This window comes from Danio aesculapii, chromosome 23, assembly GCF_903798145.1.
Source record: "Danio aesculapii chromosome 23, fDanAes4.1, whole genome shotgun sequence".
NCBI lineage: Eukaryota > Metazoa > Chordata > Actinopteri > Cypriniformes > Danionidae > Danio > Danio aesculapii.
Genome location: NC_079457.1, coordinates 20474326 through 20496714, shown reverse-complemented (window position 1 = coordinate 20496714; position 22389 = coordinate 20474326). Strand labels below are relative to the sequence as shown.

Here is a 22389-nt window from a genome sequence, read left to right as displayed (position 1 = left end):
TGGGGGATATTTTCTTTGCACACTTTGGGCCCATTAGTACCAATTGAGCATCATGTCAACGCCACAGCCTACCTGAGTATTGTTGCTGACCATGTCCATCCCTTTATGATCACAGTGTTCCCATCTTTTGATGACTACTTCCAGCAGGATAATGCACCATGTCATAAAGCTTGAATCATCTCAGACTAGTTTCATGAACATGACAATGAGTTCAATGTACTCAAATGGCCTCCACAGTCACCAGAGCTCAATCCAATAGAGCACATTTGGGATGTGGTGGAATGGGAGATTTGCATAGGGATGTGCAGCCAACAAATCTGCAGCAACTGCGTGATGCTATCATGTCAATATTACGAAAATCTCTAAGGAATATTTCCAGTATCTTGTTGAATTTATGCCACAAAGGATAAAGGCAGTTCTGAAGGCAAAAGTGGGTCCAACCTGGTACTAATAATGTGTACCTAATAAAGTGGCTGGTGAGTGTATATGTACATGCATTTGTGTGTGTGTTATCACATTTGCATTTATATAATTATTTATACATTTATTCATTCATTATATTTTTTGTAATTAATTCATTATTTTATTTTCCCCCAAGTTCAAATAATATTGGATGGAGCCGCAGTTTCCATGAGAGAAAGTCTAATTCAACATCCTTTTTATTAAGCTTTATTAACAATTAAATACTACTCTCTGAGTGAAAATAAGACATTTTGTGCGCAAAAAAATGTATACACATTTTAGATTAGAATATTTCACAAAGCAAATATATTTAACATTTTTATTACTTTCTAACAAAAAAGATATAGTACAGCCAGTATGATTATACCATTAATCTTGCATTAAAAAACTGTTTATAAAAGTGCACTATACTAAGATGTTCTCTTTAATGATTACTTGGTGCAAGCTGTAATGCAGTTCCTGTTCCTAAAAAGCTAGTTCATTTCAAAGTCTTTCTTGGAACCAAAAACAAGCTATAAGTGCAAAAAAGCTTGTGCCAAACTCTCTACGTAACAGTCATGTTTAGGAAGTAAGAAATTTCAGGAAATGCCGCAGTTAGGAAGTCCACAATAACCCACATCCTGCCTAAAAAACCTCACTCTCACTATACCAACAAGAATTTAGTGGGTTTATCACTTTCAGTAACAAATGAGTCACTCTGTTGAAATATACAGGTCCTGGAAGAGCAGTCGCGTGGATATATTTGAGGAGAAACTTAACAGCACAGCCAACTTCCCACAGTGAACGAATGTCATGATAAAATATGTTCAGTGGAGCCTTAGGACAAGAAGCTGAAAGACACAGTTCAAAAGGAGGAGTGAATATGTCATGTGGCTCTATTACAATTGAGTGTCTTTTGAAATGCATTGGTAGCATGTCTATTCTAGAGGTCCAGTTTAAGCTTGTCTATGTCGTAGTCATGGTCCTGGTCCAGTTTGGAGAGGCTCTTTCGCACACGCAGAGCAGTGAGTCGGGCTGAAGGGCTTTGGAACCAGCACTCTTTCATAATCTTTGCAATCGCAGACAGGATCTTAAAAAAACATACAGAAAGAGATCATTTATTTAGTCGTTGATGATGCAAATTGTCTGGTAATGTCAGTGTTTTTTGAATGATCTGAAACATTCTTATATTATAAAGTTACTTTTCACCCAAAACATTATAGTCATAAAAATAAAAGGTAACACTTTATTTTGATGGTCCACTTGATTATTAGTAGACTGTCTGCTTAATATCTGTTGATACTGCTTCTTCAACAGACATTTAACTGACTATAAGAAACTTTGCAAGTACATGTCAACTTACACTAACCCTAACCCCAACCTAACAGTCTACTTATAATCTAATGAGAATTAGTTGGCATGTAGATGCAATGTAACTTAAATTCAACAAACGGACCATCAGAATAAAGTGAGACCAAATGAACAGCCAAACCCATAAAAAGATTTCTATTTTAGTTGACAACAGTGTCATTATTGTCTCTGTGTAAACTATAAAATGAGAATTTTTTAAAATGGTGACATCAGATATATGACATCTCAGTAAAAAAAACAGACTACAGGATTGTGTTTCTGCTACTGTACACAAAACAATTAGCTTGCATATGTGCATAGATGTATTGACCTTATTCCTTTCTTTCACATACGAGCTGGCCTAGCTATTGGAACCTAATTGTCGTCTGCATGGTCTCTTTCACTTCCATTGATTTTTAAGCGTAAAAAACAACTTGTTATGTTTCTTGATGATGTGGTGAACTGGTATTTCTTATTATATTGTTTTTATTTTTATATCTTGGGCTACATGGTGGCTCAGTGGTTAGCACTGTTGTCTCACAGCAAGAAGGTCGCAAGAAGTCGTTTGAGTCCCGGCTGGGTCAGTTGGCACTAAGCCATGATACTAAGCCGAAGGATTATGAATGAATATTTTTACGTCTACTTGCTTTTATTTGTAGAGCGAGTAATTTGACTCTTTATTGTTGATTGTTATTCCTAGTCAGTTTCCCCATTGGCAAAATAATTGGCAAAATTTCAATTGTCCTCAAATCAATTGTAATGTCAAACTGTCCTAAAACAACCCTTAAGAGAGCTTACTTACGCATTGCAGAATAAGGTGAAGAGTGTTTCTTTACATATTGACATCACCATTTACTAGGGTGTCATGAACATTACAGTTCTTTCAGCAGTAATGTTTTTCAGAGATTAGCATGTATAGGGGTCAGATTGACACTGATATTGTTTGTATCATGACATTTAAAAAATGCAAGATACATTATTGTGTAAACGTACCACCAGTGCAACTTATATGCATTTTTATTCTCTCAACAATGCAATTTTGACACAGTATGACTTATTTTTCTGAAAACAAGCTACAATATATGTATATATTTACATGAATAAAATTGATGTACCTACAGTTATAGCGACAATATGTAATGTAATGTAATGTGTATTTATATAGCGCATTTATCGTGAAAGGCCATACCCCCAAAGCGCTTCACAATCATGAGGGGGGATCTCTTCACACCACCACCAGTGTGCAGCATCCACTTGGATAACAGCTATAGGTGGAGTAGAGAGACAGCGATAGAGCCAGTTCGGTAGATGGGGATGACTGGGAGGCCATGGTTAAGGGCCGATGGAGGAAATTTATCCAGGACACCGGGGCTACACCCCACTTTACGAGAAGTGGCATGGGATTTTTAATGAGCACAGAGAGTTAGGACCTTGGTTTAACATCTCATTCGAAAGATGGCGCTCAATGAGAGTATAGTGTCCCCTTCACTATACTGGGGCGTTAGGACTCACACAGACCACAGGTTAAGTGCCCCCTGCTGGTCTTACTAACACCTCTTCCAACAGCAACCTAGATTTCCCACGTGGTCTCCCTATCCAGGTACTGACCAGGCTCAGCCCTGCTTAGCCACAATGAGCTGTGGCCAATAACTGACACAAAAGAAGTGACCTGTAAATTTTAATGCGTTTCTGCTTTAATTCTGAATCTGACACAAAACAATGGGATTTTTGTGTCAATCTGTCTTGTTAGTTTTGAAAAATCTTTCAGATTGTATTTGTCTAAAAAAAGCCCTGTTAGTTTCCTGGCTTAGTGCTCATAACAGATACACTGTAGGAGGGAGTGTGTGTATGTGGCAGACATAAAAGAGTCTATTATGGCAAAACAGTTTCAGCAAGAGATACAGACTCAAAGGGAGAACTATTGTCAAGAAGCAACAAGCAACAAATTTAGCAAGTAGCCTGGAAGTCTACTACTCCTACCAGGCTTCAGTCTAGATTGTGGCATTAAGCAAGACAAATATGGACATTTCCATCCATTTTCTGTTGCATATGCAATAAATATGCTCTCTACAGCTAACTAAAGCCCACTAGATTATTTTCAGTGACATCATAGCCTGACAAGATATTTTGTTGTACATTTATTTAATGCTTTTCTAAAAATCCCGATTGCAGCTGTCAAAGCAAAGCCTTGTGCAGAGTTTGAATCAAATCCAAGTCTTCTTAGTCATTGAGTCTGTATCTCTGGTATGCTTGAGTATCTCACCGGATGAGAGTGTAGTCGATTGTGGAGACTGGGCCTATGCTGGTCCACACACACCACTTTCTTCATCTCCTCGAAACTGGGGTCAGAGGGCACCATGTCAAAGAACGGCGGCCTGTACTCCTCCACGATTCCTAAGAAAACCACAGATTTAATGCATTTCTATGGTAGCTTTTGTCATCTTTTGCTGACTACACTGCATGTGAATTTTTACTGACAAAAAATGCAGATGTGAGCGGAGACTGAAAGTCTGTTCCGACCATATCTATAAAACTGTGGTTTGGGCGTTGAGGGAGGTTGGCAGTACTAATACTTCTGTGGGAGGATGACTGGAAATTGTCCAGGGAGAATAAGAGCATATGGCTGCTGACATTATGGGGAAAAAAACTACAGCAGGATCATTAAAAAAGCTTCTATTTAGCATATTTTATACTTATTTGTTTTTATTATAAATATAATAATTCTAAAATTATTATTTAAGCTTATATAAAGTGTATATGCATACACTGCTTCTCAAAAAGATTGAGGTCAGTAGGTTTTCATTATAGGAATTAATACTTCTACTCCACAAGGACTCTAAATTAATCATTAAATTGATCAAAAGGGACAGTGAAAATGTGTAATGTAGGGCTGCGTGAAATTGGAAAAATCAGTGCTCAATATAATTGAGTAAACCCCATTTTAAAAATGTTATATAAATACAGTTGAAGTCTGTTAAATTATTAGCCCCCCTAAATTATTAGCCCCTCTCTTTATTTTTTCCCCCAATTTCTATTTAACGGAGAAAATATTTTTTTCAACACATTTCTAAACATAATAGTTTCAATAACTCATTTATAATAACTGTTTAATTTTATCCTTGCCATGATGACAGTAAATAATATTTTACTAGATATTTTTCAAGACACTTCTATAAGGCTTAAAGTGACATTTAAAGGCTTAACATGTTTAATTATAGGGTTACTAGGCAGGATGGGGTGATTCGACAAGCTATTGTATAATGATGGTTTGTTCTGTAAAATATATAGCTTAAAGAGGCTAATAATTTTGCCCTTAAAATGGTTTTTAAAAAATTAAAAACTGATTTTATTCTAACCAAAATAAAACAAATAAGACTTTCTCCAGAAGAAAAATATTACCAGACATACTGTAAACATTTCCTTGCTCTGTTAAACATCATTTGGGAAATATTTAAAAGAGAAGTAAAAATTCAAAGGGGGGGCTAATAATTCTGACTTCAATTGTATATATATCTGATATATAAAAATAATATTTTTATATAATATATACAATAATAATTATAAAATATAATATAATAAATTATTATTTTATAATATCAGATATATAAAAGTTATATTTTAGTCACCTAACATATTTAGAAATTGAAAGATAATACAATTAAATTCAAGCAAAAAAAACCCTACAAAATGTCAACAAAATTTTTAATGTTTTTTTGCTTCTCTTGATTTTTCCCTTTTTTTAAAACTTGTATTTAATAATTTTCTATAAAACATAAATTTGGGTGTACTAGTTTTTGGACCGTTATCATAAGTTTTTTTGTTAGATAAGCTCCAGATTTGGCTTCAGTACTGACTAATCTAATATATATGCACAAATATAACAGTGCATAGCTTCCTATTAAAAATATGAGTTTAAAAGATAGATCTGTGAGGGGTGTACTCATATATGCTGAGCACTGTAAACTATGATTGAATACAATTTGCGCATAAAATATAATAAAATATAAAATATAAGAATCTACAGACATAGATAGATACAATAATGTAAAAGAGAAAAATAAAATAAACAGCATTTTATTGTTTTCTGAGTAGTCTAACAGTATTTAGGTATACAGTAATTGAATAATCAAATGTACAAATAATACTGCGTTTCCTAGAACTTGGTTGCAGCTGGAAGAGCATCTGCTGTGTAAAACATATGCTGGATTAGTTGGCGGTTCATTCCACTGTGGCGACCCCTGATGAATAAAGGGACTAAGCTGAATGAATGAAAAATAATACTGCATAGTCTTAATTTTAAGAAAAATATGAATGAACTGTTATTATAGTTACAAATGGTACAATTTCTCATTCCTGAATGCTTTTTAAATTCTCATTTTGTCACAGGCCTCACAAACACATGCAAATCATAAATTATAACCCAGACTCAACACTGCATATCCTGCGATGTGACTATTGTGAATGATTACATTGTGATATTGATGTGGAAACGATATATTGTGTAGCCCTAGTATAATCTATATGATTTCCATTCAAAATAAATTATTATTTTATACTGTTATTCACTAAAGATTCCTGAATAAAATGCATCACATTTTACAAATAATATTAAGAATACAACTGTTTGCAACATACAATATTGAGAAAGAAATGAGCAACAAATCAACATATTACAATGATTTCTAAAGCATCTAAATCAGTTAAGATGCCCCAAATTCAGCTTTACCATCTCAAGAATAAATTACATCTTAAAATATAATAACATTAACTTAAATTGTCATACAATCTCACAATATCACAGTGTAACATAGTTTTGATTAAATACATGTAGCTTAAAAGAAAATAAAACTGACTGAAGCCAATTATAAACTGCAGTGCGTGTGTATTTATGCATGTATGTGTACATACATGTTTAAAGCTACTCTGAACTTATGTAAAGATAGTGCACATAAATTTTTTATGACGGTTGGTTAAATGCATTTTAAAAGTAGGAGTGTGTGTGTATGTGTGAGAGAGAAAAAGAGAGAGAACAGGCGCATCTGGACTATATGAGAAGGAGTGTTGACACCAGATAAGATTGTTTATAATTATTGGGCCGCTAATCGTGGGTGGATAGGGAGGGAGATGTAGACATGCAAAAAAAAAAAACTTAGGGAGAGACTGAGGAAGGGGACGCGAGTAAAAAAAAACTTTTGGATTAAAAAAAAGTCTATCACATTTATCAGCATGGTGAAAATCGTTGCTTAGCAACAAAAAAACTGAAAGTTAGTTAAAATGGTAAGATCCTGCAGTCACAGGGTTTCTCACTGCAATATGCAATGAGACATTAAAGGGCTATATGTACAAATTTGCATGTATTTCTAGTTTTAAATTCACAATGCGTGAACAGCTTGCAAAGACAGAGATTAATTGAACTGTACAGTTTGAAACATAATTAATTCCAAGTCACAAGAGCACAGAATGCGGGTGGTGCCAGCAAATAAAGTTGAATAACTCTTTCATCTTACCATTTACAATAGTCCGACGAGTTATTTCCCACAAGACGAGACCCAGGGCCCAGATGTCAGTTTGTTTATAGGACTCAAAAACATCAACACGAATAGTCTCATCCAAAACCTCTGGTGCCATGTATCGCTTGGTGCCCACTCTCGGGTTGGTTCCCACATCCAGATAGTCAGTAGACTGAGAGTGAATGACAGCCAGGCCTGAGAGATCACAATCAAAAAGTTGTTGTTGAAGCTTTATAACTATGGCTGCATGATTTTGAAAAAAATCTGATATGGCGTTATTTTATTTTGAGTAATAAATATTGTGATATGTGTTACAAGAGCCGGCGTGTAGTGCGAAGGAGGAAGACATAGTGAGGATCCAAATGCAACATTAAACATACATTGTTAAACAAAACAGAACTAGAACAAACTAGGGAACACACGGCTGTCATGGAAGTAACGAAAATACAACAGACCACGAGAGAGGAAACTGGTATGTTTAGTCCTAGTAATTAATGGGGATGAACCACAGCTGTGTGTGTGTCAGATCACGGACTAACAGGAACCGGTGTGTGTGTGAGTGGTGCATGACAGTATATGTAGTCCATGTGACGGTGGATTTGTAGTTCATTAGCAATCCACAGTCGTTGGATCACTGATATTCATAACAATATGAATACAGTTTCACAAGATGGTTTGAATAGCACTATTTGACAGGTTTCTATGGAGTCCAACAGTATTCAGGTACAGAAATTTAATATTCACAATGCAAACATTCTTTTCTTATTTTGCTTCGTCTCATTTCTAGTCCAAAAATCTAAAAATTCTCAAGTAAAAATATTGTTTTGTTTTCACCTTTTTAGTCAAAATGAAGAATTATTCATTAAAACAAACTAAATTATTTGCCAATAGGGTGAGTACACTGTAAAAAATGCAGGGTTCTACACAATTCATTCATGTTGTCCCAACACCAAACAATTAACTTAACACTTTTAACAAATTTATGTGGATTGAAAATAAAAAAATTGAGTTTTCCCAATGAAATATCAAGAATTGTGTTGTTTCAGCTTGTACAAGTAAAAAAAACATTTTTTTTTCAGTGTAAAATAATTTTATTCTCGCTTTGAAATGACTATAATCAAGAAAAATGTACTAAGATTTTTTTGTTGTAGCATAAATCGTATGAATAATTAAATTAAATTAATTAGATTAATCCTTGTTACATCTCCAAACATCTTTTTTGTGTCCAAATGTTTTAAGCTCTCTTGCAATGCAGTCACAAGCCTTAAAATCACATGCAAATGATAAACTTTCACTCTATTATGGTTAACATAGCAGTTACTTTGCGATGATCAGATGTGTTCTGTAGCTCCTGGTCAACTATAATTGAGACTCAACATTGCATATCGTGCAATGTGACTACTGCATATATGCACATTGCGATATCAATATTGAAACGAAATATTGTGCAGCCCTATTTATAACATATTGGCATTATTACTTGTTGGCAATATTGCTTATTGTTGACATCAGAAATGTCCCCCTATTTAGGGAAATTCTTTGAAAAATAAAAAATGGACTGACAAACTCGGCTTCCTGTTTCAGTGTTCTACGTGGTTGTCATGAGAGTTGCATATATGGTTGCTAAGGTGTTTTAGTTTGTTCTTTGAGTGTAACTGCTTGTTACAGTGTTTTAAGTGGTTGCTAGAGTGTTATTAAGTGGTTGTTTAGCTGTTTGGATTCCTTTGGTTTAAGGCAGTTGCTACAGGGTTCAAGTGATTGTCAAGGTGTTGCTATATGGTTGCTAAGGTGTTTTGAGTGTATTAGCATGTTCTTATGCAGTTGCAAAGGTGTAAGGCGGTTACTACAGTGTTTTACACACTTGTCAGGAAGTTGTTGTATGGTTGCTGAGGGGTTTTGTGTGTTTTAGTATATTCTTATGTGGTAGCAAAGGTGTTACTGCTTGCTACAGTGTTTCAGGTGGTTGTCAGAGTGTTATTAAGTGGTTGTTTAACTGTTTGGATTCCTTTGGTTTAAGGCATTTGCTACAGGGTTTCAGGTAGTTGTCAAGGTGTTGCTATATGGTTGCCAAGGTGTTTAAGCATGTTCTTATGCAGTTACAAAAATGTAAGGCGTTACTATAGTGTTTTACACGCTTGTCAGGATGTGGCAGTATGGTTGCTGAGAGGTTTTGTGTGTTTTAGCATATTCTTATGTAGTTGCAAAGGTGTAAGGTGGTTGCTACAGTGTTTCAAGTGGTAGCTAGTGTGTTATTAAGCGGTTGTTTAACTGTAGTCCTTTGGTTTAAGGTAGTTGCTACAAGGTTTCGGGTTGTTGTCAAGGTGTTGCTATATGCTTGATAAGGTGTTTTGTGTGTTTTAAAATGCTCTTATGCAGATGCAAAGGTGTAAGGCGGTTACTACAGTGTTTTACATGCTTGTCAGGATGTTGCTGTATGGTTGCTGAGGAGTTTTGTGTGTTTTAGTATATTCTTATATAGTTGCAAAGGTGTTACAACTTGCTACAGTGTTTCAGGTGGTTGTCAGAGTGTTGCTATGCAGTTCTTCCGGTGTTCTGTTTGTTAAGGTGTTCTGTGTTTTAAACATGTTTTGATGCTTTTGGAAATGTGTTTATGTGGTTGTAAGCTAGTTTTTCAAGGGTTTCTCAGGTGCTCTGAGTCTTTAAACAAGTTTTCATGCTGTTGCAAATGTGCTTTGGAGGAGGTTATTAGTTGGTGTTGCTAAGATGTTGCTTAAAAGCTCTGAGTGTTTTAGTCCGTCGAATTTAGTTGGTAAGTTGGCCTGGCCATTGTTAGGTGGCAAATATTTGTGAATGCCTGGGTAATGTGGGTGCCAGGTGTTCTTTTGGTTGCTATGGTATTCTTGGTGGTTGCTAGGAGATTACCCGGGTTTAAAGCCTCTGTGATATTCTGGTAATCACAACACATCTCCTAAATAAACCAAACAATCTGAGCTTTCTCATTGTGGAATGAGCAGTGCACCAAAATCTATTTAGACTCATCTATTTTTGTCTTGTTTCCTTACCCAGGTCTGCAATGCAGCACTGGCCATTTCTCTTCACCAGAATGTTGCGGCTCTTCAGGTCTCGGTGTGCAATGGCTGGTTTGCCTTGTGTGCTGAGGATCTCTGTGTGGAGGTGCACGAGGCCGCTGGCAATGGACAGGCACATGCGCAGACAGCCCTCTGGGTCCAGCGTGCTGTACTGCAGAAAGTCATAGAGGGAACCCAACTCGTGAAAGTGTGTGACCAGCCACAGTTGAGTGCTGGAGTTTTTAGACGTCATGTCTGATGCTATGAAACCTGATGGACAGAGAACATGTGTAAGTAAGAAATATGAAATTTTAAGCCAAACATTGTGTAAATTCATCTTATTAGAAAAGCAACGTTTGGCTATGTCAGAACATATTATGGCTGCAGCAGTACACACAGAACGATCCCTTCCCACACAAGCAGTGAAAAATGCAGTGTGGGTGGAACTTACCCAAGATGTTTTCATGCCTTAGTTGGACCGTGTTGTAGATTTCCGTCTCTCGAAACCAAGACTGCTCATCACGAGAGGAGAAAATCTTGACAGCTACACTCTCTCCCATCCAGGTGCCTCTCCATACCTCTCCATAACGGCCTTTACCTACCAGAAACATTCAGAGCAAAAAGTTACTTTAAAACTGGATGCATATCATTACAATAATGTATAGCCATGACATATAATTTTTCTGAATTTTAAAAGTACAATTAAATAATGTGTAAAGGTATACAGTAATAAATAGGTAATGAAGTTGTGCTGCACAATATTGAAAAAATCTGATATTGCAATATTTTATTTTCAGTATTCTGGTACAGAAATTGAATAATCACAATGGAAAAATCCTTTTCTTACTTTGCTCTGTCTAGTTTCTATGGAGCCCCATAAGGGATGTGATGGTGGGGAAAAAATTGTTTTTTCCACAAACACTTCCTGTTCACTTCATACATGTCAACCCCCCCATTTTTGCCTGTATTCTCCCATATTTTACCATTCTATCCCACTATCATAAGTATTTTTCCATATTTCTCATATATTTTAATCTTAAAAGCATGCTGAAATAATATAAACATGTCTGCATTCACTTTCTTTTCATTACAGCTGTGCATCGATCATTGCCCTTTATATGCAACCTCTGAATCAGCGAGTGCATGTATAAGCGCTGACTGACAGATGTGCTCCGTATGATAAACTGATCCCAGATCAGCGTCTGTACACGCTATTTAAAGAAGAGCTAAAGTGCAGGACACTTTGGGATTCGGGTGTGTGTTTAAACAGACAAATGCACTTAATAACATGTAAACTTGTCCATCCTGCGGGTTTTATTTTCTCTTAAATGAGCATAAACTGTTAAAAGTAATGGAAGGCTTTCATTATAGATCTGTGCATTCTAAAAGTGACACCTTTGTTATCAAACAAAACAAAACGAGATTCATTTGCTAGGCTGATAACAGAAGTACTCTTGATAACAGAGGTGTCACTTTAAATGGAGTGTACAGAAGCTGATCTGGGATCAGTTTATCATAAGCGCGTCTGTCAGTCAGCGCTTATACATGCATTTGCTGATTCAGAGGTTGCATATGAAGGGCGATGATCGACGCACAGCTTTAATGGAAAGGAAGTCAATGCAGACATTTTTATCTTAATTTCAGCATGCTTTCAATATTTAAAATATAGCAGAGGAATATGGGAAAATACTTAATGGATAATAGCGGGATAGAATGGTAAAATATGGGAGTATACTGGCAAAGACAGGATAGTTGACATATATAAAATAATAAAAACAGGAAGTGTTTGTGGAAAAACGAGGGATCGCAAAACATCTTTGCAGGACTTGAAGCAAAAACTTAAAAAATATCTATTTTCCTATCATAGTTTTTTTTTTCTCCCACCCAGTTTTTTTCCCCACCATCATGTCCTTTCTGGGTCTCTGTAAGGTTCTAGTCCAAAAATCTAAAAATTCTTAAATCAAGTGAAAGCTAAATTATCTGGCAATGGGATAAGAAATGTAGACATTTGGACAGGAAACAAGTAAAAAAATCCAAGTATGAAAGATGTTGTTGTTTTTTTTTCTTCATAAATCGTATAAATAATTAAATACAATTAATCTTAACAATTTTTTTGTGTCCAAATATTTTAAATGTACAGTCACATGCCTTAAAAACACATGCAAATGGTAAACGTTCACTCTATTATGGTTAAACTTAGCAGTCACTCTATAAATCACATGTGTTCTATGGCTCCTGGTCAAGAATGAATCAGATTCAATGCATACACGATGTGACTATTGTAGATGCTTACATTGTAATATCGGTGCTGAAACTATATATTGTGCAGCTCTATAACAGAGCAGGACACATCTACACCCTCAGGTTTACTTTGTAGTTATATTATCCTCCTATGCAGCATTGTAATGAGTGTAATGAGATCGGTTTCACTCACCAACACACTCAACCAGAGAGATCTGTCGCGCCATGGTCCTTTGCACCAGATAGGGCAGACCTGTGCCACTGCCCGACGTACAAAACTCATCAAAGATATCCTAAAGATGACAATTTCATATTTATGTAACTTTAGTTTAAACTGTATTCAATTAATGAAATGTTTTTAAAAAAACTAGTACAACAAATTCTTCGTTATATTCGCGATTCCTGCTGTTAATTAGCGGGTCAGGTAATCAAAAAGTTGACTACATGATGTTTTAACTATGGGTGGGTCATGGGAGGATAAGATCAATAGTTGGTTTTGCAATCTTTGACTACTTTTTCCAAAATATTAAGATGTTTTAAGTGATTTTATCTTGACAGAATGCTACAAATACACATACTCTCATTTTAAAAATCGAGAATTTAAAAAAAGAGTTTTCTTGACAGAGTTCGTTCTTCCGAGGTAATCTGGGAATACATCCAGTGCTGCGAATAGGGGATTAAAACTGAAACTGACAGGCTCAATGGATGATTTTTTTGTGAAACTCTTAATATAGGCTTCTCTGAAATTATGAATATGTCACTTAATAGATAAATTTGAGTCATTTAAACATGACTGTCTAGCAACAACAATGATTTTTTATACTCAGTTAATGATTGAACTGAGCATAATGAAGCCAGTCAAAAAGCTGTGAATGTCATAGAGTACAGTAGTGTTTTACCCCGTATGTGGGGTCTCCTCCACTGGGGACTTTGAGCATGGAGGTGTCGTGCTCAACCGGATGGCAGTATTGACGTCTTGTACGCAGCCATAACACCAGCCCACAAGCTGCCATGGCCATCACCAACAACACCAGCAACGGCACTCCAACTAGCAGAATCACTCTGATGGGCTTCTCCACTGCAAACAGATACACTGAGTTACATCACTGTACCACATCACCACAATAACAAAAGACAACACTGGAGAGCTGCATTTTAGTGGAACTTTAGCCAATAGTCAAATAACAATTAATAAATATAAAAAAATATTATGTCACAAAATATTATAGCCATGACTTATAATTTTTCTAATTTTAAAAAACAAATTAATAAATATATGTGAATCCATAGAATTTTACACTATTTTAACAATTATTAAGCTTTGAGTAAAAAAAAAAAAAGTAAAATATATTTCAAATAGGTAATTAATACTACTGTAGTAGTATTCATTTATCAAATTAACACCGTCTTGCAGCAATTTTTGGTAAATGCAAAACATTTTTTTTATTAATTATATTTTGAAATTTATAACATTATTAATTTTTTTTTTTTTAACATAAATTCTTCTAAATATTTTCTGTTCAATAGAAGATACCCATAAGAGCTTAGGAACAAATCATTTTCATGTAATGGTGAACTGACACTTTAAATATTTATAAATGTCTTGTAAAACACCAATATAACACTAGGAGGCAGGAGAGAGCACACTTCTACAGATGGATCATGTCAGGTCAAAGCAACAGACTCTTTCATTTTAGTTTTTGTTATCAGGGCCAGATTTAACCAATAAGCGAGGTCCCCAAATAAATATCTAGATGTAGAAATTATACCTATAAACAATAAATAACATTGCTTTCTATCATATTTTGTATGGTGAGAGTAAAAAAAAGTTAACGTAATTAAATATTATTTAATATAAATTAAAATAGAATATTATAATAATTTAATGTTATGTAATAATAATATTATAAAATAACATATTATAATTATTACAGCTGCACAAATTTGTCCACCCCCCAATCATAAAGTAGTCCAGCAGTCAAATTTATAAAATTATATATATATTTATTATTTTAGTTGTAAATTAATTTTAAGAAAACTAATCATTTAAAAAGTAGAGATTGCATTAAGATAGAACATAGAAAAGACGTTTTATGTGTTATAAAAAAAATCTAAATAAGATTATAAAGGGTGCATTTTAGGAATGAAGGGCCCAAAATGTCCCTTAACACAATTAAAATGTGCTAGTTTTAATGGGTGACAATGTATTGAAATTATTATTATTATTGTTATTATTATTATTATTATTTTGTAAAGAAGTCTGTCAACAGAGAAATAAAATAAAATTAAGACATGTCTGTGAGATTATGCTTTGTTTTGTCAGGAAAATAACATTTATAATAACATTTACATTAATTACATTGAGTTGCATTGATTTATTTTGCTCTAGTGGATTCTAGTTTACTTCACTGTACTGTAAGTGAAAAAATTAAAACAAAAAGTAGAAAGGGTGCATTTTAGGACTATTGGGCCCCATGGCTGGAATTTCTTAGGACCCCCAAATCACTAATATATGTTATATATATATATATATATATTAACAACTCAGAAACGAGTAAGTGAGCTAAAATTGAAATGTCTGACCTGTTTTTTCAGGCATAGTGAGATTTGCATTGCAGTGGTGTGTGTAGCAGCATTTGGTATAAACTCCAGGTATAGCAGGTACGTAGCACTGTTCGGCGGTCTGAAAACAGCCCCTGACAACCCGCTCATGGACCGAAGTGTAGAAGCAGATACGACCCCAGCAGCTGTTGTTTTCACATAAGTTTGTGTTCTCACAACTGCACTGTAAACTGCTTTCATCTGTCAACAAACAAACATAATGTGTAACTAATAGTATAGTATTTCAGTTGAGATAGAGGGTTGATGGATAGATGAAGGATAAACTGCTTGATTGATCGATAGTACTACAGTAACAGGAGACAATTGAAGAGATAGATGGATGGATTGACAAATCCATAGACAGAATAAACAGACAGATGGATAGAAGGAGATACATGGATTAAATGTAGAATTTAATTTAAAGTGTTGTTAGTCTAAAGATCTAAACTATATACATTTGAAGTCAGAATTATTAGCCCCCTTTGAATTTTTTTTTTTTTTTATATTTCCCAAATGATGTTTAACAGAGCAAGGACATTTTCACAGTATGTCTGATAATATTTTGTCTTCTGGAGAAAGTCCTATTTGTTTTATTTATAATAAAAGCAGTTTCAATTTAAAAAAAAAAACCATTTTAAGGTCAATATTATTAGCCCCTTTAAGCTGTATATTTTTTTGATAGTCTACAGAACAAACCATTGTTATACAATAACTTGCCTAATTAGCCTAACCTGCCTAGTTAACCTAATTAACCTAGTTAAGCCTTTAAATGTCACTTTAAGCTGTATAGAAGTGTCTTGAAAAATATCTAGTAAAATAATATTTACTGCCATCATGGCGAAGATCAAATAAATCAGTTATTAGACATGAGTTATCAAACTATTATATTTAGAAATGTGTCGAAAAAAATCTCTCTGTTAAACAGAAATTGGGGAAAAAATAAACAGGGGGACGAATAATTCTGACTTCAACTGTATATATTTAGCTTTATGTATTACTAAAAACTGTAACAAATTAAATAGAAAAAACATAATTTAGGTGGAGTCGTAATTTTTAATGCATTAATCGTGTCATTAGGACAATGTTGCGTCAGATGCAAAGACTTGATCAGTGTACTGTAACTTTTTCATGCCACAATCCTTATATAAGCATTGAAATGGTTTTGTCTACCACTGTTCTTCTGTCCTCTTCTCAGCCTCCATATTTTATGGAGAAGCTAATGTCCTTGTGACTTGACAAATGCGAGAGATGGCTCAAACCCGAGAACTTGACAAATGAACGGACCAAATCTTTTTCCTGCTCTAAATGCAAATGATTGGTTTCTGTCTTTCATGTGATGAATGAAGGACTCAAATCAAAGAGTTGAGAAATGAAGTTAATTAACAGATCAAATCTTTTTCCAGCTCTAAATGCATATGCTTGGCTTGTGTCTTTCACGTGATGAAAAACTACTCAAACCGAGGACTCGAGAAATGGACGGATCAAATCTTTTTCTGGCTCTAAATGCATATGATTGGCTTCTGTCTTCCATGTGATGAACAAATGACTGAAACCCGGTGGAAACTCGAAAAATGAACTGATCTTCTCCTCCACCTGCACAAATGTGTGCATGCACGAATGAACGAATCACTCCCTGAGAAGACTCATCGTACAAAAGAGTACAAAAGATTTGTTCAAAATGAACGAAGCGTTCAAGAACAACCCATCACTAGGGAGTATTTGATAGCATCATCTATCAATTGATCTGTCAGCAGAACGATTGCTCGTAAATCTGCATGGTTCAGCTGAAGGATGTGGCTTTGATATGCTCTCGTGTCTGTGTAAACGCAGGGTGAATCAAGTGGATCGATGACCATTTTGGCCAATCACAGACATGTCTGTTGAGCTCCTGAACACAACGGCCAATCAGCTCATGACTTGCCCTCTCATAGGCTGCAGTTTGTCAATACATCTGACACCATGTGGGGTCGAGTTGGCAGATTGGTCTGGAATATTTAGCATGCTAGATATTGGATTTTCGTCTGCGAAGTCTCTGCGAGTCAGCTAGCCTCTTTGATGTGTCATTTAGTAGTTCACACATAAAGACTGCTCAGTGCCGAGCACCCACAGATTTCCCCCCCGATCTGTCAGGCTCAAATTGGGCTTAAAATCCTGTAGTGTGAATTAGGCATAAAATGGATTAACATGCCCCATTCACATGAACACCTTACTGCATTCCCCATAAACTCATTATGAAACAACATAAAAATAAATATTGGAAAACTGGGTTTCGCTTTGTTATTGTTCCTATCCATGGTTCAGGATCTAAACAGATAGACTGATGTGCTCTCACCATTCTTTGGAGTAGAAGTCTCCATAAGATGATCTGAAAAAAATGAGATTTGCAACTGTAAAAAGATGTCAAAAAGGAACACTTTCTTATTTTGTTTTACTGTCTACCCAGGAAGAAAATATCTGGCTTTTTTTCTGGTGTGCTCAGACATACGCACACACAAAAACACTTCAATTTTGTAACCTCACCTGCAGTTGTCGCATAGCTTCCAGAATACACCAAAACAAACAGCACTACGGGCATCACTGAAGCCTTCATGTCTAGGAAATAGGGGATATATAATGAGAGAGACTTGGGAGAAAGCATTTTGACCCATTTCCAGCTCCTTTTGTTTAGTCATATGTGCACATCTCATGGTGGCTTGCGGCATCATTTGCTAATCGCTATTTACAAGTTACCGCTCAGTTCTTGAAACCATATAATGCTGCAATCAATGACATGTACTGTTGGAATCTTAATGGAGAAAAGCTCAATAAGCCCTGTCTGCACCAAAGGAAGTCACAGATGCAGAGGGTCCAGTCAGTCTGTCTGTGCTGCAATTATAGTCGGAGAGGGTGGGAGAGACTTTAGTGGAGGCCTCGCTCTCTTATGCGTCGCTGGTCCTTGCAGACACTCTGGCTGCTGCGCACACAGAGTAAATATTGATGGCTATACTTCCTGCCATTCAGAGGCCGCACCCGGCTAGCCGTCCAGAAACTCCGGATTGCTTGTTCCTTTAGGCCTGGAAGTTGGCTGGTCACGCAAGCAACATGGCTGAGTGAAATTAAAGGATGCAAAATCTGCATGTTGAAACATTTGCCTTGTCTCCAGGCTGCTTTTACGAAGCAATGGGTACTCTCCATTGTTACATTACGTATACTTCAAATAGTTATTATATTATATTATATTATATTATATTATATTATATTATATTATATTATATACACTGGATTCATATTCAATGGGCATCAAATCAGAGAACAGCAGAATTTCCTGAATTCTAGGAAATGGGTTTAGTTCTAATTAAAATTATCATAATAAAACAGCGGTTTTTAAGCATCTTTTATATTCAATATATTCTGAAACACCTGGCTAGGTTAACTATCAGATACATCACAGTTACTGGTGTTAAACTGACACCTGGTGGTAATTTCCTTACTTATATCTTTACTATTATAAATTATTTTTAACCAACATTTACAGTTTTGACAGAGTAGGCAAGACAGTGAGCCATTCTCAAATGATAAAGGTCAAAGGGATGACCCTTTTAGCTATAACCAGAGAAGCTGATACATCAAATCTGTGTTTAGTCGAATATTTCTAGAATATTGTGTGCAATCTTTGAAAACTTTACAATGTCCCTAATTTAATCAAGACCTTCAAAACTGCTTAACAGCTTAGCACTGAACAGGTTAAGGATCTGTATTTGTATAAAGTACCTCATTTCATACCCATTTTAGACAGTCACCTTTAGACTTTATGTTCAAAATCATTTTTGTGCTGTAATTATTGCTGTTATTTAATTTGGATTAATATAAAGATATTTATAAATAAACCAACCAAATCAGTTTGGATATCATTGTTTTATATCAAATGCAAAACCGTTCATACATTTTTTAATGTGACTTAAGTGTCCAAAACTGTTTAAAATGATATTTAAGTCAAAATAACTGCAGTATGCTGAAAACAACAGAACGTTTTCATGTTGCCCCAACACTGTAATTAAAGTAGGCATACTATATACTTATGTGAGGTCATGGAAAAACAGAGTCAGCCATCATGCTTTGAAACAGATAATTAGAGCCAGAGTTAGTGTGTATGAAGAAATATATAAAAAAAAATTGTCCTTGGTGACATGGCCACATGAGAAGTTTTCTAAAATGTTTTTGAATGTTTGATCTAATTTATCCGTGACAACTATTGTTACAATATCTGTTATATATTTGATAGAAATGAATGGTGATGCAAGTCTAAACAAACAAGTTAGTTAAATGAAAATTATGATGGCAATTGCCTGATATAGAAACACATATAGCAAAATTCCAACAGGAGTCACATTGTCTGTGAAGGACTTTTAAACACTCCATTTAAGCCCAGCACAGGTGGGTCAGTGTAAACACCTCTGTCACGTACACTTGGTGCACAAAAATGGGTAATTGCTGGGCCCTCTGGGCCACATTTAAGAAGGAAAACAACCCCACCCTTTAGAAATGCTTTTCTCTCTGGGTATGTTGATCTTTATTTCTAAGCTGCCAGGATGTTTCTCAAATCAGATAGTGTCCATCTTGAATCAAAGCCTAAAGTGAACATGATGAAATGAGATTCCTGTTTCGGTGACCTGCTTGTCAGCATTCTCTGTGACAGACAGCAGTCAGCAGACTCATGAGAACTAAACTAACAGTGCACTTTCTCAGGACTGAGTCACTAAAATAGAATAAACATTATTTCCTCAGATCTAACTTTTAGTGTATTTCAAAATGACATTCACTTCTTTTATAATGATTCTGTAATATAACAAAATTAATTTTAAGAGTTCTGAATATTCCCTATAGTGTCTCAAACAAAATGCACTATAAAATTATAATCAAGTTTTAGTTTAAAATGTTGTTAGTATGTTTCTCTGCAGGAAATGCTAAAGTCCTGCAAAAAGTCATTTTATATTAGCTGCCCATAATAGCCCATATTGTTAAAAGTCATGAGTTTGAATCAGGATTTTGAAATAGGGGAATTTTAGCATTCACCAGCCTATCTCTGGCTCCATCTTGCAGCTGTAGAAACTTGCCTGTTTTGAATGCAGTTAAAAAGAAGTGGTATGCCTCAGTGTATTTGTAAGCACCAGCATTTCACAGTCGCAGAGATAAATGAACTGACCTCATGGCTCATGATAACTAGATGTGGGCTTTGTTTAGGGTTCTGTTTGCATCAGTGACTGCAAAGATTCTTGTAAAACATGGCTTGCAATGATGCCTAAACAGAATATATAGGTATTTATGGATTCTGTATAAATATATAAGTATAAATATATGGTTTTGTAATGTTAATTGTAATACTAAGGCAGGCTGAGATATAATGAGTACCATTAATGAATGAAAGTATTCATCCTCCTTTCTCATGGCAACAGATGCATACTATCATTATTTAACACATGTGGTAACACATGACAAGTAACGGAAGTTATGTAACAGGATTACTTTTTAAAGTAACTAGTAAAGTAAGGCCTTACTTTTTAATGAAGAAAATGCCAATGCTACGTTCTCCAAAAAGTAATGCTAATTACTTCTCCTCCTTTATTGACTGACAGCTCTCCTGTCCTTGTGATGAGTAGAATCAGGAATAGGTGCAGAGGTGCATAGTGTGTAAACCAGATACTTAACTGCAGTCCTAAATTAAATGTAATCATGTATTTACTCATTGCAGTTGCACGAAAACAGATTTAAAATTTCCGAAAAATAATAAAAACTAATGCAAACTTGAACTATTCATTATTGAATAGTGTTAAACTTTCTTTTCATGCATACTATTCTTCATGTAATACATGAATTTACATCCTTTCAGCCTGAGGTTTATTCACTTCATTTACTTTTGGTATAAAAGACCTTTTATTTGTAAAAATATAAGTTTTATTATATTTATACAAACAAGCATGTCCTGCAGCCCAGAAGAAAAAAGTAATGCAAAAACACATCAATTTCCTTAAAAAGTAACAAAATTACTAATTTAGTTACTTTTAAGTAATGCAAAATTGTAATGCATTACTTTTAAAAGTAACTTTCACCAGACATATGTACGTATATGTAAAGGCTATACTTATAACATATGTAGGACTATAGGAAATTAATAAAACAAATAAAGCAATGTATTTCAGCATTTTGTGATTCTTGAAAATGCTGCTAAATCTCAGTTTAAACATTCACGATGTAAAGGCTATAACACCAATCATTCATTTTAACTTATATTAATTCAAACATCACCAAAAACCTTTAGTTAACACGTTATCAACACTCCTCTTTAAGCAGCATTCATTTTCATTCAAAATAAATTCACGAAATTACGCCTCATTCGCTATAAGAGCAATTGCAGGGAGATTAAAAGAGATTAGAAAACACGATGGGTAATTTACCTGGTTTTCGTTTTGCTTTCACTCCCGAATCAAGTCGATCAATCTTCATCTGTTTGTGAAACTCGTTTCTCATTACTCAAACATAAAAGTATAATCTCATAACGGGCGGCTATAGTCAAATCAGCTGCGCAAGTCATATCCAGATGTGTTGGATCCTTAACTTTTCCCACATCCCGACATTCTCAGCGTAAACTAAAGTTAAACTTTTTAGAGTTCCGTTTTCATCCGCTCACAAACCGATCGGTCTTCGTTTCACAAGTGAATTATTGCATAGATCGCCGTAACGGTGAACATATCGAGTTGTGGTATATATATCTCCAGTCAAATCTCGAGCTGATAAACCGAAAACAAGAAACTGCTTCTCGGAGAAGGAACAGTCTTCTTCCGCTTAGAAATAAACATTCCCAGATCAACCCATGACGACTCCATCTCGATAAGTGCAAAGCAAACTTTGAGCAATGTTCCTGATTTAGGGGTTAGATTACAGATTTTAAAATATACAGTTTTGTCCCACCTCTCATTGTCTAAGCCGGGGTTCACTAGGAATGCGCTCTCATAGCTGTTTTCCTGTTGCTGCAAGACCTTTCATTTTTTCCACGTCTGTTTTTTTTCCTCATAGCTGGTTGCATATGAATGGGACTTCATAGAGGATAGCCGTCTGAACACATTTCAAAAGTGATCTTCATTAGGCCATCTCCTTTTCTGAGTTTTTATCTAAGTGAACAAAATATGAAACCAAAGTCTGCCAGTTGCAAATAAAACGCTCATGGAATTATTATTATTATT

The 22389-nt window shown here is 35.1% G+C and overlaps 1 protein-coding gene across 1 annotated transcript; it reads right to left on the bottom strand.

Annotated features, from left to right (window-relative positions):
- Positions 1-625: 625 nt before the first annotated feature.
- Positions 626-22189, bottom strand: acvrl1 (activin A receptor like type 1). The gene is made up of 11 exons (XM_056449054.1): positions 21604-22189; positions 17693-17764; positions 17505-17537; positions 15155-15373; positions 13471-13649; positions 12765-12864; positions 10782-10928; positions 10325-10600; positions 7299-7496; positions 4055-4185; positions 626-1531 (listed from the first exon to the last, which is right to left on the bottom strand). The coding sequence occupies exons 1-11, from the start codon at positions 21674-21676 to the stop codon at positions 1385-1387; spliced, it is 1575 nt and encodes a 524-aa protein (XP_056305029.1). The 5' UTR covers positions 21677-22189; the 3' UTR covers positions 626-1384.
- Positions 22190-22389: the final 200 nt, after the last annotated feature.

What these genes read in the sequence shown, in the direction of transcription:
- acvrl1 (XM_056449054.1), bottom strand. Translation starts at nt 21,676, where the DNA reads ATGAGAAACGAGTTTCACAAACAGATGAAGATTGATCGACTTGATTCG. An exon ending in GAAAGCAAAACGAAAACCAG is followed by an intron (nt 17,765 to 21,603) that starts GTAAATTACCCA and finishes CCTATTTCCTAG; the next exon opens with ACATGAAGGCTTCAGTGATG. An exon ending in TCGTCGGACTATTGTAAATG is followed by an intron (nt 4,186 to 7,298) that starts GTAAGATGAAAG and finishes TGGTTTTCTTAG; the next exon opens with GAATCGTGGAGGAGTACAGG.